The sequence below is a fragment of the Bos taurus genome, chromosome 21 (genome assembly GCF_002263795.3).
Source record: "Bos taurus isolate L1 Dominette 01449 registration number 42190680 breed Hereford chromosome 21, ARS-UCD2.0, whole genome shotgun sequence".
Taxonomy (NCBI): Eukaryota; Metazoa; Chordata; class Mammalia; order Artiodactyla; family Bovidae; genus Bos; species Bos taurus.
The window spans coordinates 4,271,934-4,287,334 of record NC_037348.1 but is presented as its reverse complement, the minus strand read 5'-3'; the positions used below and the strand labels follow the sequence as shown (position 1 = coordinate 4,287,334).

At 43.9% G+C, this 15,401-nt stretch overlaps 1 protein-coding gene across 4 annotated transcripts in view; it reads right to left on the bottom strand.

Annotated features, from left to right (window-relative positions):
* GABRA5 (gamma-aminobutyric acid type A receptor subunit alpha5) overlaps positions 1-15,401 on the bottom strand; it is a 92,284-nt gene that overhangs the window by 72,231 nt on the left and 4,652 nt on the right. For all 4 annotated transcript variants that reach the window (XM_005221734.5, XM_005221733.5, NM_001075844.1 and 1 more), the window contains 3 exons: positions 4,379-4,500; positions 3,520-3,587; positions 3,207-3,427 (listed from right to left, as the gene is read on the bottom strand). In XM_005221734.5, coding sequence (XP_005221791.1) covers positions 3,207-3,427; positions 3,520-3,587; positions 4,379-4,500 — 411 coding nt within the window. The remainder of the gene's footprint in view (positions 1-3,206; positions 3,428-3,519; positions 3,588-4,378; positions 4,501-15,401) is intronic.

Below are 15,401 nucleotides of genomic sequence, written 5' to 3'. Positions count from 1 at the left end.
AACAGAGATGAGAGCTGGTCACTATCTCCCCGCTTACCTGTTATAAAGAAAATGTGTCCTGAGGTTTGGCACATGCCCTCCTGTGGTCATGTCTGAGCTTGCAGGGGAGTGAAATAACTCTCTACTACTCAATGATGACCTAAACTTCCACCCAGGGAAAAACCCCAGGCAATTAGTGAGGCCGGCCAGAAGGGCAGTGATTCAGTCCTTGGGTGGACAGAAGTCGTGCTCTGGATTCTGTGCCTCTTCAACCCAGGGAAACTGCTAAGCTGAGGGTCCCCTTGACGATGCCGGGCCACTGGCCTGGCGTCCACAGTACACCTCTGGGTATGGCTCTGTAAAACTTATATCTTTTATTTGCTACAAGGTCATCCTGAAGGAAACTGCAGAGCATCTTAAGGGTCCTCTCTTTGATGGTCTAACAGGAAATGTCTATGGCTCTCTTTGGACTTACCTTTTTATCATTAGATCCTATAAACAGATTATGCATAGGTGGTAGAAAGTTCTCCGGAACTGGAATTGTAGATCAGCTCTAGGCAAGCACCAAAGGCTTTTTAGAAGACATTTTGGGAGCAAATGACATCAATAGCTTATGTTCCCTTAGCTTCTTTGGAATCACCTAAGGAATTTCATCCATCTGAATTGTGTGTGTCTTTTAATATTACCTTAAATGATTTCTGGAGCATGGTGGGGATGTTATATAAATGAATCCCTCCCATGTACAATAATCACTATAGAGTTACTTTTCAGAAGTTGGTAACAGTACTTCTCAAATATTTCTCAATATGTATCTCAGGTTAAAAGTGTAGGATGTGAACCCTAATTTCTTCTTCATGTTCATGTTTCATCTTTTTTATTAGATCCAAAGTCCAAATAAAAATTTTTAAATACAATTTTAGTTGAAAAAATGTGCAGAATTTTTATATTTTTCCCAGTGTTTGGTATCGTAAGTAACATGATAGTAGAAACCTTTGTGCATAAAGCTTAGTCCTTACTCCTAGTTATTTCCTTAAGATGGACATTACATAGAAATTACAGGGTCAAAGTATATCACTGCTTTTATAAGATTTGGTGGGGGTGACCAAAGTGCTAGACAGAAAGGCTGTACTTCTAAAGGCCCAGTGACGGGGTGAGGCCTGGATGGGGCTCTGTGCCCTGTCCAGTTAATTATGATTGCCATCTCACCATCTCTGCTAAATCTGTAGACTAAAATGCTATCAAATTATAGCTATAGATCCATCATACTAGAATTCCTAATGCTTTCAAGTGTAGATAGTTCTACTTTCCACATGTTGTATAAGACTGAAAAAGAAAACTGGTTATCAACTTTGCAACCCATTAGCAGCAGGCTTCCTCTGCATAAATAAGGATAAATCACTGCCAAGTTGCTCTGGTTCTCACCACTTCCTTCTGGGCATGACACTTTCCTAAAGGTAAGAAGGCCATTACCTGTCTAATAATGCTGCATCCCTCCAATTTCCAAATGCGGTGGGTTAAAAAGGAAATTGCTCATACCAGAACCCAAATTCCTGCTGCCACCACCCCCTTCATAGCTGTGACCTTGGGCTGATTACCAAACATTTCTAGCCTCTGCCTATTTGTTGGTTAGTGGAAATGCTGTCCCCTGGCTGGGAGGTCTGAAGCGCTTTGTGTATTGGGGACGTTTTTGGTATACAGACACTTGGTAAAAGGACCCTTTGCTGCCTCCTCCCCTTCTGGACAAGAGGCTTCTCTCACACCCTGTCCATGCAACTGTGCCTAAGACGAAGGCATCCCATCGTCTTAGGTGACGGACCGAACTGACCCCTGCAGGACGGGAGCCAGGTGTGAATCAAGGATAAGAATCTATGCAGACTGGGGTATGTCTAACCTAGGGACAGAACACAGATGCAAGGCAGGCCCACCCAGGGCCCCCTCTGGGGGGAACCCCAGCACCGGCCAGGATGCGGGACTCGTCTCCACACTACTCCCTGCTCTCAGGCTGAGCACAGTTCTCTGTCCCACTGCCCAGCCTTGCTTCCCACAGCACAACGACCGAGGACCGAACATCAGCCCTCGAGATATTCCCCCGCCTTCCTTCCCACAGCACGAAGACCGAGGACTGAACATCAGCCCTCGAGATATTCCCCAGCCGTCCTTCCCACAGCACGATGACCGAGGACTGAACGTCAGTCCTAGAGATATTCCCCAGCCTTCCATCCCACAGTATGACGACCAAGGACTGAATGTCAGTCCTCGAGATACTCCTCAGCTTTCCACATGCTTTCTGCATGGGGAAGGCATTGATGTGATGCTCACAACTCCTATCTCCATCTATGGGTGAAACACCTTCCAGATCAATGTAGGGAAAAAGGAAGAGTAAAGACTGGAAAAAAACACCAAGGTGTGTGTGCAGATCACTGATCAGAATCCTTATTGGGCTGGTATAAGAAAAATCATGGCCAGTTGTCAACCAGGTTTGGGACACAATAGGCCAAAGCATTCCTCAGAATTACGTTAGGACATGCAGTCTTTGAAGATGACTGTATTCACATTATTTTCCACTACAATTATCCTGTTAAATATAAAGTTTATTGTGAATAATTATAACTAAGAAAATATCTATAACAGCTACCTAAATGAATGTACCTTTTTAAAAACTTGGCTTTTGTGCTTTTTTCTTTACTTTTCTCTTTTTCATTAATTTAAAAATATCTTCTAAAGTCTACTTAGACCCACCATGGAAGCTGAAAAGCTATAAAGGAGTCTTTCTCACTGGTCAATGTATTGATTTACTCAGATGCAATGAATAATTCAGAATTTTCAAAAAAATGACTAATGACCATTTTAAATGGCAAATGCTAAAATTTAACCTCAGTGCTGGAAATGTTATCAAATCACACAACAAATAGACTTTTAAAACTTCAAAATACTGCACAATCTCAATAAAAAAAAGGGGTCTCCTTACTTTTAAAATAAAATCTCTGTTAAAGTTTCCCTAACTTACATTACCACGCATCTAAAGATGCCCTTGATCTTGAATCAAATAAAGAAGTATAGATAAATACTATGAACTCATAGTAGCCCAAAGAAATAATCTACATGGACATCAGTATGGGCAAGTCAGAAGGTAAAAAGCACCCATCTCTCTCTCTCTCACACACACACACACACACACCCTCAGACTAGCCAGCTTCGGCACGGCAGCGCCCACCGGCGGCACTCACCGCATGGTGTACAGCAGCGTGCCGTCGTCCTCCAGACGCAGCAGCTTGTTGGGCGTGGTCATGTTGTGGGCGATGGACTTCTTCCCGTTGTGGAAGAACGTGTCTGGAGTCCAAATTTTGCTGGCGAGGAGATTGTTGAGTGGAAGGCGCTGCATGGGCCCTTTAAACCGAAGCCTTTCGTCTTTCCAGCTTTGTCGGAAAAATACGTCGATGGTATATTCCTAGTACAAAGGGAGGCAAGGCTCGTTAGGGCAGCCCTGGGCCGGTGCGTCACGGCTTACAGTGGTCCCGGCGGGGCCGCAAGCGCACTCACCATCTCCGTGTCGGACACGGGGCCGAAGCTGGTGACGTAGATGTCCGTTCTCACCTGAGTGATACGCTCTGAAACACAGACACAGGTTCCTCGCCAGGGCCTCAGCTCACAGTTCAGAGGGACGTAACTCAGGGCACAGTAAAATGGGGTCAGGGAGCCTACGTGGACTGTTCTTGTCAAAGAGGTATAGAGGGTCAACCCATGGTTTAAGCAAATGCCCCTGATAAAAAATGCCAATAATGAAGAAGAACTAAACATTTTCCTCTGGGAATGGATTTGCTAGGGGGTCCCTCCTCACTCAATGGAGCAGGTTCAAATATACACGCCCCGCACACACCTGAAACGCACGGGATTCCCAGCACAAAGTCAAGCCAGCTGTACCCTGAAAGCATATTTTACTATTCATTTAGTTTCATCAGCTTTTTAGGGTCAAAGTAAAAACTAATTACAGCTCTAGTAAAAAATTAAACCTGTAATATGCAATGTGTAAAGAAGACTTGCACTAAATAGTGGATTTCTGAAAAGGACTTGCAGAGACAGGAGGGTAAGAGGTTGATGATAAAGTATTTCCTAACATAGGGTAACTTCAGCTTCAGTATCACCTAAGAAGTGGTTTCTCCTCAAGTGGACCAGAATGGATGTTACCATTATCTGGGGAGAACAGGAGTTTTCACTTCCCCTGGCCTCTTGCATCTGGAAAATGACAACATGCAGCAGCCTTGGCAACACCACCAAGTCAAACTCCTAGCAGGGAAGCCCTTTGAGGAGTTGTTTGAATCACAGCAAACGTAAGCTTGAGACTGGGTTTAAGCAGAAATGTGCCTTGGGCCCAAGGGCCTCAGCCAGGGCCCACACCCACCTCCGAGCCCGGGCCTCAGTCTGTTGTCGTAACCGTCCAGCAGCCCATCCAGGATCCTGGTGAATATCGTGATGTTGTCATCGGTCTCAGCTTTTACAGAGCTGGTTGGCATTTGTGAAAAGCTTTATTAACAGAGAAACAAAAGAAAGAGTTCAGACTTTCTTGTTTCTTACAATTTTTTCTCAAAATAGAGAAACAGGGAATGATATGTTGACTTGTCTTGGAGGCAGGACATCTAAGAATGATCTCCTGTACTATCCAGGCTGTTTTGCTTACATGATCCTTATTCTTGAAATTTAAACAGACTTAATTCTTAAATAGCCCAGTCTGAGAATGCTGGCTCTGGGCTGGTCACCCATCAAAGCAAACTCCATCCCTCCCAGACTCTGGAGAACTATTTGTGTTGATAGAGTAGCCATTTTTAAGACATATTAGTCACTGCACATGGACTGGCAGAGCCTCACCCACTTGTGGGGCATTTCAGCAGTTTGGTTCAAATACAGAGAAACTGAGCCTTCATTTTGTTAGTTACTTCACTGCAACAGGCTCTGCGGTACCGGGGGACATTAGAGCTTCTATCTAATTTGAAAGTAAGATTGGTGTGCCCACATTTTCCTGCATTCTTGACTGGGAGCACTCGTGCTGTGAGCATTATGCCAGGACAGATCGCTGGTGAGGGACGGCGGTGGACTTCCGCACCGTCAGCTCTGCTGGCACGCTCCTCTCAGTCAGAGCACAGGCCGGCCCAGCAGGAGTTGTGAAGCCCAGGCTGAAAACCTCGACTTTATGTGATGTGGCCCCAGAGCAGAGACTCAGGGAGCACAGTGTTCTGTGACCAACGTGTCAACCTACAATAAAACACTGAGAAGAGCAGGTGGGACCTTGCAGGAGGTTCACAGGAAGAACGGTCTAATTTGTACAATTCAGCAACAAACTTACTCAGGCCTCAAAAGTCTATGTCAAAAAAAAGTGTATGCCAGCGGAGCAGGTGGAAATGAGAATCGGCCCTGAGCAGATACGGGAAAAGCTAAAGAAGTTATCAGCAGGGAAAGAAAGCCACAGTCCAGAAGATGATTGACACATGGGTTCCACCTCAGATGTCCATCCATTGCTACCTGTTCAGATGTGCAAATAGCAAAATGCATGTTATTACCAAGAACTTGACCTGCATCTGGCTCGGCTTCAAAGGGAACTCATCCTGCTGAGAGCCGGCTGTGGCTCCATGAAGTCAGCACCCGTGGTACTTGGGATGAGAACACGGGGCTCCTGGGGCCCCTCTGAAGTGTCACGGTGGACCCCACTCTGCTCAGAGTAGCTGGAGTGAAAGCTGAACCTCGCCATCAGCAGGCGGTTCTCGGGGCAGCACAGATGTGTGCCTGCCCCACCCGCTTCTCGAAAATCGGTCATTTCCACCGACGGCAGCTAACAGATCAATCCTCTAATGGCCTAAAGTGTCTCCTTTTTGAATGAACGACTATAATGTTCTTTGGATCTAATTTTCTTAAATGCATATAGTTGAAGCTCAAACAACCTAAAATTCAGTCCCGTTACAGACTGAATTATGTACCTCTGGAGTCCACAGACACATTTTTTTTTTCTTCTTTACTCTGTGACTTAGTATTTTAAAATACTGAATTCCCTTGTCTCTGACATCCATTTTAGTTTCACACAGGAAGACAAAGCACTCAGCCTTGGAAACCTAATGTCAGGATGAAGGGCCTTAATACTGTCCTCCAAATTTATGACAGAAAGTCTGTGCATGGGCCCAGCTGAGCAACAACAGAGCAACTATTGCTCAAACTAAGTCTGGCCTCAAGGTCCACTTCACGTGAAGCTCTCAACGATAACCACTTTGGTTACTCAATTCTAGGTTTTGTCCAAGTGTCCAATTTTTGGAAGGTCCCGGTTGGCTCTTTAACAGAAGAGAGATGAGAGCATGCAAACTGGCAAAGAAAAGCTATCACCTGTACGTGAAACCTAAAAAAGCCAACTCGTAGAGACAGAGAGTAACCAGGGGCTGGGGTGATGGAATTTGGGAGCTGTTAAGGTTACAAACCTGCAACTAGAACAAAAATAATTTGGGGGAATCTAATGCACAACGAAGTAATTCTAGTTAATAATACTATGTTATAAACTCCAAAGTTAATAAGAGGCTAGATCTTGTTTCCATCACAAAAAGGAAATGACTTAATAATTACATGACATGACAGAGGTGTCAGCTAATGCTAAGGTGGTAATCACATTGCAGTATATAAATGTATCAAATCAACATGCTACATACCTCAAATTTACACAAAGTTACATATCAATTCTATCTTAACAAAAAATATAAAAGTCACAATCAAAAAAAGAAAAAGCATACCTTAATGTTTCAAGTACATTTTAAAAACTATTACATTATCTGTTGTGAAAATACTCTTAAATTATATTTGCTCTGAATAGCCTTGACTGTCAGGAGATAGAGACCATGGAGATGTCCACAGACCACTTAGTCCCATCACGTCTCCAGAAATGCTGCCTCCTAGACACCCTTGCAGGAATTTCAGCATTTGTCCTCTTTTGCTACAACTGTTTCTTACATTTATCTGTGGACTTAAAAAAAAAAATAGATGCCCTGCTGCGGATTTGCCATGATTTCTTCTCTGTATTTACTGAAGGTAGGCCCTAGGATGTCGCAAACAGTTTCTTTAGAAGTCCTTAAAAATGCCTGTCAGGGCAGGCAGGAGTAGAGGGTCCTCTCATGAACAACTGGAAAGTCCTCTTCAGGAAACCATTCCTTTGTACCTGGTGGTTACAAAACGCACTGTCTTCACAGCTATGGAGAGGAAGGCCTTCCATACAACCGAAAGCAAACAGTGTGCCAGCACACAGGAGACTCTCAGCGTGGCCTGGTGAACTTTCTCACGCACATCAAGTTGTATAATTTTTACAGACTGCTTCTAACATACAGAGCGACTTCAGCTTGCTTTGTTCCATTTGGGCTAGGAAAACAAAACAACACACAATATGGGGCTGTGCCTTCAGTGAGCAGTTCCATGCAGTGAGCAAATCCACAAGGCCTCCAGGTGGAAACACAAGACCCCCCAGCCCTCCGGGGTACAGGGAGCAGGCTTCAGCTTGCATCTTTCCGGTTCTGAGTAAAACTAAAGAGCTCTGCTGGCCCTCAGGTCAGCTGTGAGTGCATGGCCACTTCTAAGACAAGCTGAAAGCTCTGTTCTTGCAGGAAGCAGATTCTGTGAACTAAGACTAGAGCCATTATTTTTGAGAACAATTTTATATAAAGTAGAAATCCTTGAAAAATTTGGTAATTTTCCCTTCAGTATCAGGATTAATAAACTAGGTTGTCTGAAAATTTGAACCATTTTCTTAAAGTTAGTGCATGTTTTCTACAAATAATGCCCGTGAAACAGCTGCAACATTTTCATATTACTGATGTTCCAGAAAAGGGACAATAAAGGAAATATACATCTAACCACTCATGTTAAAACATCCTCATGTTTTACATCTTCTATACAAAAGGCACAAGGACTCGATCCCTAAGCTTGAACGCTGAGCCCCATGTTCCAGGCGGAGGTGGGAAGGTGATGGCTGGGACTTGGGCAGGGACCAAATGGGACCCGACGCTCAGGTGGTGGAAGGACTTCCTCACGCTCCGTGAATGGCCCCCGCCAGGCCTAAAGGTCTGGGTCTTTCAGGGACTTCTGATGAGGTGGAGTAGGGAACAGGCAGCCGTAAAATGTGGTCCACTAAAGGCTTTATTTCACACAGAGTTTTCAGAACAAAAAATATGCATGACTTTAGAAAGGCTCAACTCTAGTAATTGTGCAAATTTCCCACCTGTCCCTGTGGTCTTACTTCTGGTGTCTTCAGGGCATTTGAATCTGTGACTTTTGCATTAGCTTCTTCCAGATTTCTAGACCCTAGAGACTCGGCCTTAGGAGGAATGGGCACTGGTATTTTTTAAGGTCCCCAAGTGATCTTCATGTGAAGTCAGAGGGGAGAGGGACTGTCTTAAGACTAGAGAGCTAAGTCGGAAACAGGCTGCTCTGTGAACCAGCTGCCAGAGTGACTCCAAATGACCCCAGAGAGCACCTCTCTCATCACATCTTCACAGAGGTTCACTATCCCAGCAGCTCAGCTCAGCAAAGGCATTGTGGGTGTCAACCGTGTGCCTGGCATTGTGGCGGGAACTGTGACAATGACAAAGGTGGCATCCCTAACCTTGGGATCTAAAAGAATGGGCCATGCTCCCAGAGGATTCCTGAAGAACGTGATTGCTTCAGGAGTCTCATATGCAGGGCATCCTAGGACCCCAAAGTAGAGGGATCAAGCTTTGTATGAGGTCAGAAGAAAGGAAAGCAGACCTGAGCCTTCAAGCATGAAGATCAGGTCTCAAGCCAAAGGAAGCGGTCTGTGAGTAGCAGCACTAGGAAAAAAAATTGGTAGATTGGGATTGATATATATACACATTATTATATATAAAACAGATAACTAATAAGGACCTACTGCATAGCAAGGGAAATTCTATTCAATATTCTATGATGACCTATATGAGAGAAGAATCTATAAAAGAGTAGATATATGTATAACTGATTCACTTTGCTGTACAGCAGAAACACAACATTGTAAATCAACTATACTCAAATAAAAATTAAAAAAAAAAAAAGAAAAATATTGACATTTGCAGTTGGCATGTAAGAACCCTAGTGAGAAGAGCCCTGTGGGGGGTCAAATCACGGCATATTCATGTGACAAGCTCCACCTCCAGGATCTGGCCTGAAGGTGGTGGGAAAGCAAAGCACTTTAACAGGGGCATTGTCTTTCCTTGTGGCCCCAGGCACCTTGGGGATGATGGGCTTATCAGAGGCAAGACTGGAGGTGGAGAGGGCCAGTGTTCAGGCCAAGCAGGGCTGCAGAGGTGGGATGGACAGGCCATCAGCAGGGTTTCTGACGAGGAGGAATGGGAGCGAGGAATGACGGGAGGAATGGGGAGGGAGCAATCTGAAAGCAGCAAGACAAGGATCCCAAGAAAGCTTTCTCCAAAACCAGGTATCAAGGCGGGTGAAACCTGCAGTAGAATCCATGCATTACTCTGAAAGGGGAGAGTTGTATTAGGCGTCAAACCTAAGAGTCTTTTTGTTTCTGAGGAAACTACTCCAACGTAACTTTTCTATCAGTATGAATGCCTCTGCTAGTAATAATAACACTATGCAGTGGAGTCCACCTTTAAATGCGTTTCACTTTACCAAGTGATGCTTGATGATGCCTCCTTATTTCAGTATTTTAAATGGTTCACGTTGAACAGTTACGTCATCATTTCTGGGGAAGAAAAATCTTTTGAGTCTCATACCACAAATGGTGCTATTGATGGCAATATGTGATGCATTTCTTGTGATCTCTGCTTATGCTGACAGTCATTTTCGATTTCCATAAAATGGTATAGATAATTGCATCTGCAGACCAGCTTTAATGTGAACTTACTTTGGGACTTGAACAGAATTGCTTTTAAGCAACAGCTTGTCTGTCTTCTTGAACTGCATTTCTTTCTGCATTCTTTCTCCAGTATATTGTTACTTCTGAGAAAAGTATCTTCAGTTTATTCACTCATTACTTTAAGCTCACTAAATAAGTACCTCTAAATGGCAGTTTTGTGATGTTTTCATCAAATTTCCATTACACACCACTTTAGTTAACTATATTAAAATATGTAAAAATTTAAAAATACCATGGTGGATATAACCAGACATGAAAATAAAACTTGAGTTTCCAATTAAATTGTTTCCTCTTATGATGGAAAATATGGACTGATTGGCACGTGTGCTTTATGTGAATAAAGTTGTGTCCATAAAGCTTTATGGCAGAACTCTTAGGTGGCTTCCACGTCAAAAGTGCCCCTGGTCCTGCCTATCACCTCTCCAGACAGAGCTCAAGTCCACCCCATCCTTGCACACCACTCTTCAGGTAGATGCTCCACTCTTGTCCCCAAGACTGCAGCCTGGTTCAGAATCCTACAACCTGCAAGGTAGGACCCAGGTGCCTGCCTTACAGGCCACACCCCCGTCATCTGACCCCAGACTTCCGGAGACTCATCCCCTTCCTTTCCCCCAGCCACGCTGGATGCGCCACAAATGTGGTTATAAAGCACATGAATCATCCCGGTGCTTATTACACGTGGGTCTCCCTCCCTCCCTAACCATTCCCATCAGTAATTACATCAGGTCTTTGAAAAGTCTCTCATTCACCCTATATTCCCTTTCAGGTATTGCTCCATCCTCAGCCTCTCGTCTGAAGAGGCCCTCTCACTGAAGATCTGTCTGCTCAAAGGTCTCTGCTGTCACTCTGCCCTGCTCTTGCCCCCACCTCACCCAGGATCCCAGTGAAATCCTCTGGGGCTGCTCCTCCCAGTGCCAAACCCGCTGGTCCAGTCTCAGCCCTCAGCTGAGCCCATCCCCTTCTTACAGCACAGGACACAGTCTCTTCTTATCTTCCCCTGCCTCTTCTCCTTAAACCTGGCATTTCCCAGGGCTGTCTAGAGACACTCCTTCAGTCTAAACTCAATCTCTAATTATCTCATTCAATCTAATGGCTTTAAATAGCTCTCTCAAGTTCATGTCTCCAGTCCCAAACTCTCTCTCTCTGAGTCCAGACCTGTATGCCCAATGGCCTACCTGGCCGCTTGGATATCTAACAAAGCTCGCACAGGTCCAGAACTGTGCTGATAATTCTCAGCGGCCTCCTCCCCTGCTGTCACTTCCAGCTCAACAACAGCCTATTGAACCCATCACCTTTTCAGGTGTTCATTCAAGTCCACGGCAGCCCATCAACACATCCTGCTGGCCAAAACGCCCATCCCCTGGGGCACTACCTTTGCCTCCTTACCGCCTTTTCCTGGCACCTCCTTTACTAAGCCTCCCCACCCAGATTCTGAGTTTACTCTCCACTTACAGCCAGAGTCAGCCTTACTGACTGCAGGTCTCAGTGGGATCAGATTTCACTCTTCAACAGCCAACTGCTTGTCCCAATGCTACCCCGCATGGCCTACAGACGATCTGACTATCCCCCACCCATGCTGCCTCTCTGGCCCTGCCTCCCACCAACCTTCCCCATCCTCAAGCTGGCTTCTTCAGTCACCCTGCCTCTGCTGCTCCTCTCAACTGTCCAATCATCACCACCAAGACAGGCTCATTCTTCAGACATCTGCTTGAGTACATCTCCCAGCACACTCACTACCTCCTACTCTGAATTACTTCACAGCAATCCTTGTGACCCAACTGATAAGTACATGTTTACTTACTGCACCAGAAGGAGCCCTCCTGGAAGGCAGGCTTTGCTCTGCCCATCACAGGATCTCAGCACCTAGGACAGTGCCTGGCATGTAGGAAGGACTCAACAGACCCTGACGCAGCTGCAGGGTACCATCCTGCAGAATGCCCAAACCCCGATCCAGAACCTATAACTGTGAATGTGCGTCCTTACACAGAAGGGAGACTCTGCCAATGGGACTAAGCTTGTGGACTTTGCTGTGCCCAGCCCATGAGTCTAGCAAACCTTGGCGCTTCTTGGTCACAACACCCAGAAGGATAGTGCTAGCCTGGACTTAGCACTCCCTTCTTACTTGGACATGTTTCAGCATTTAGCATATGTGCATTTATCCTTCACATCAACTCTGTGGCATAGGATCTGTTATTACTTTAACTTGGAGATTAGGAAGCTTGAGTTGCAGGCAGGCTTAGTAACTGCTGCCACAACAAACAACTTCACTTTCCTGTCAAAATGATACCTACATCCCTGAAGTAGGAACTAGATTGATTATGGAGTGATGGCCCAATTTCTTCCTGTGGTTAAAAGTGAAAATGAACTGCTCCCGGGTTTCATTTATTTTTAGGTTTGCCTTTTGATCTTGAGATACATTGTTAAATAAATACAAATAAAACAGAATTTTCAAAGAACTGCTAAAGTCTGTTTCATTGTCTATCTTAATTTTCCTATAAGATGGTTCCCTCTCTATTACATCATATTTCATAGTATATATTTTGTATTTGATTTTATTCAGGCTGTGAAATACTATCTTTAGAGCAGTGCTATTTGAGTTCTAGGTTAGAAGATTTCAATGTACAGATTTCCCCCCCTTCTATCCCTTTCCGTTGCAGCTTAAATATGCAGACATTCTGGAGAAGCTCCTGCATTGATGGTGCGAGCTCAGGCCCTGGAGATGGACCCTGACTTTCCTACTTTTCAATGATGAAACTTAGACATGTTTCTCTGTATTCTATCACCTTAACTCTCTTAACCTACAGAGAGAGGACTCTGTGAAAATTAAACAGTACATTTCTTTTGAAAATGCATTCTGGAAATGAAGAAGTACTCATGTAAGCACTTATAAGTATTGTTGCTGCCACTAGAATTCTACTTTTGATTCTAATATTTTCCTTTGAAATTTCACACCAATTAAAATACGCAATTGTATCTTTGTTTTAAAAATCCAAAAACCTACATTCTCCTTCTCCCCTTGAACCAAGCCAGTTACTCATCTTGGAGCTGATGGCCAGAGAAAGGCTGGCTGGGTCGACTCTGGCTGGCTATCCGTCTAAGCTTTGCTTAGCAGTTTTAAGTTTTGAAGCAGGTAATTTGGAAGTATTTTGTTTTGGTGCCTTAAAAAAATGTTGGCATTACTCTGTAGTAGGGTCTTAGTCGGGCTTTCCTGGAATGCAGAAGACCCCAGTTCAATTCTGGGTCAAGAAGATCCACTGGAGAAGGGATAGACTACCCTTTCCAGTATTCTTGGGCTTCTCTGGTGGCTCAGATGGTAAAGAATCCACATGCAATGCAGGACCCTTCGGTTTGACCACTGGGTCGAAGGGAAGATCCCCTGGAGGAGGAAATGGCAACCCATCCCAATATTCTTGCTTAGAAAATCCCTATGGACAGAGGAGCCTGGTGGGTTACAGTCCATGCAGTCACAAAGAGTTGGACACAACTGAGTGACTAAGCACAGCACAGCACAGGGTCTTAGTCACCTGAAATGTTTACTATATGCAAGGTCTCTGGCTATCCCTGCAGCCTCCACATAAGTGCCTCCTCACCTGTGAGTGTCCTATCTGCTTCACAGCACTTCTCTGTGGTTTTATAATTGTCATGATGACCATCAGTCCTGGTCTTCTGAATCTGTGGTAACAAGCAGGAAGAACTTTCCACATGGGAATTTCCCTCTTGCCATTTAAAAAGACATCATGAGTACGTGAATGACTCAGAGAGAGTGCACTTTCTGCTCTAGTTAAGAGAAGAGAACTGTCCTTGAGAACGTGTATGAACAGGCCCTCTTCATGAAACCAACAGTCCCGGTTAGCATGCTTGTGTAGACAGATAAAAAAGAACCTGATATGTTCCTTTTCTTAAGCTACTTCTACAAGAACCTGCCTATAATTGCCAATTACAGAGTACTGTTTTCCAAAGTCTATTTGAATTATAGCTCCCATGTGATAAAATTCTAATGCATTTTTTACTTTCCAATAGATAAACCTCTAAACAGTGTTTAACATTATTAAATGAATGGAATTAGATTTTACCATATTATGGAGTTGATAATCCTCAAATTTATCTTGCAATTATCACTGATCTAATCAAGTCTGAAAAGTATGATTTTTCAGATGATGATAAAGTAACTTCAGATTAGATTATGTTTTGACCTTACATTGATGCAAACATTGTTTCTGTGCTGGCGTCTTTATACCATATATGTGTGATTACTGGTTAAAATAACTATAATGCCTCAAATTATGCCATGCCTCTGAATGTGACATCACACAAGGCCGACAGTCAGATATGTCTCTGCTCAGTTATACACTTGACTCATGCTCTGTTATATAACTTAAAACTAACAGAAGAATTACAAAGGCTACTGAAAATGAGCTACTGGTGGCTCTGATCAAATTTAGAAAATAAAAGGGAGAAGACATGAGACTCATATTTTCAAAGCAATTTCACTGTATCTTATATAATCATCAAATACATTTTACTTATCACATATAAATTTCCTGATTGCCAGATCCACATGTTTTTCGCAAACAGTGTATGATTTTGTATTGCACAGAAGCACAGCGTCCTGCCTCTTTCCTCTGCTCTCTGACTGAGAGCAGTTTCCTATCCCTCTTTACCCTTCACCAGTTGTCTGATCTTCTTTATGCATTTACAGGTATCCACATTTCTTCTGTCCCACAATGTGCAAATTACGGCTTTTCATGCTTCCCTGTTCACCTTTCTTTAGAACAAAATCACATAAACTCTTTCTTTGGAAGAAAATAACAGAGCTTACCAAGCTGTTTTTTTCTGTAATCTCAGAACGGAAAATTCTCTCTACCCTGATGCAGAGAATTCCTTTCAAAATTATGCCCCCTTCCTCTATAGGTCAGTCTGACTAAGACCTTCCCTGCAAACCATGTGAAGTCAAGACGAGAACCCCAGGACTACCCGGCAGGTTCCCTCTGAGGAGGGCTGAGGATAGAACCCCAGCACGACCAGCGTGGTAAACCCACCAGTAGCCTCTTTTCCTCTCGTCTCCCTGACTGTAAGCCAGGGCTAACGATGCTCAGCTCATAAGTGTCTTCTAAAACAGACATGGTAACAATAGGCACTTCATATTGCAATACATATTATTTTGTCAAGATTTTAAATCAAATAAGTGTTCTGAAACTCGCTTTGCAATTTGACAAAATTATTGTTAAGCTCATTTACAGTAATAACCAAGTGAGAGGAGCCTTGTATGAAAAGGCAATCGATAGGCCCTTGTGCCCCTAGACGTCAAGATGCCTTCTGCTGAAAACCATACCCTACTTGACTTCCCACTTTGCTACAGATCTTGGTCCCCAGAAGCAACTGGACCCACAAAACCAAGAGCTAAAAGCACTCAGGGAGGCTGACGTAAAAGTCCACTTACAGAAACATCTTCTAATAGAAATGAACTCAAATACTTAAAGCCATTGTAGGACAGATATGTTCACACATATGTAGGAAAACAACACAATCA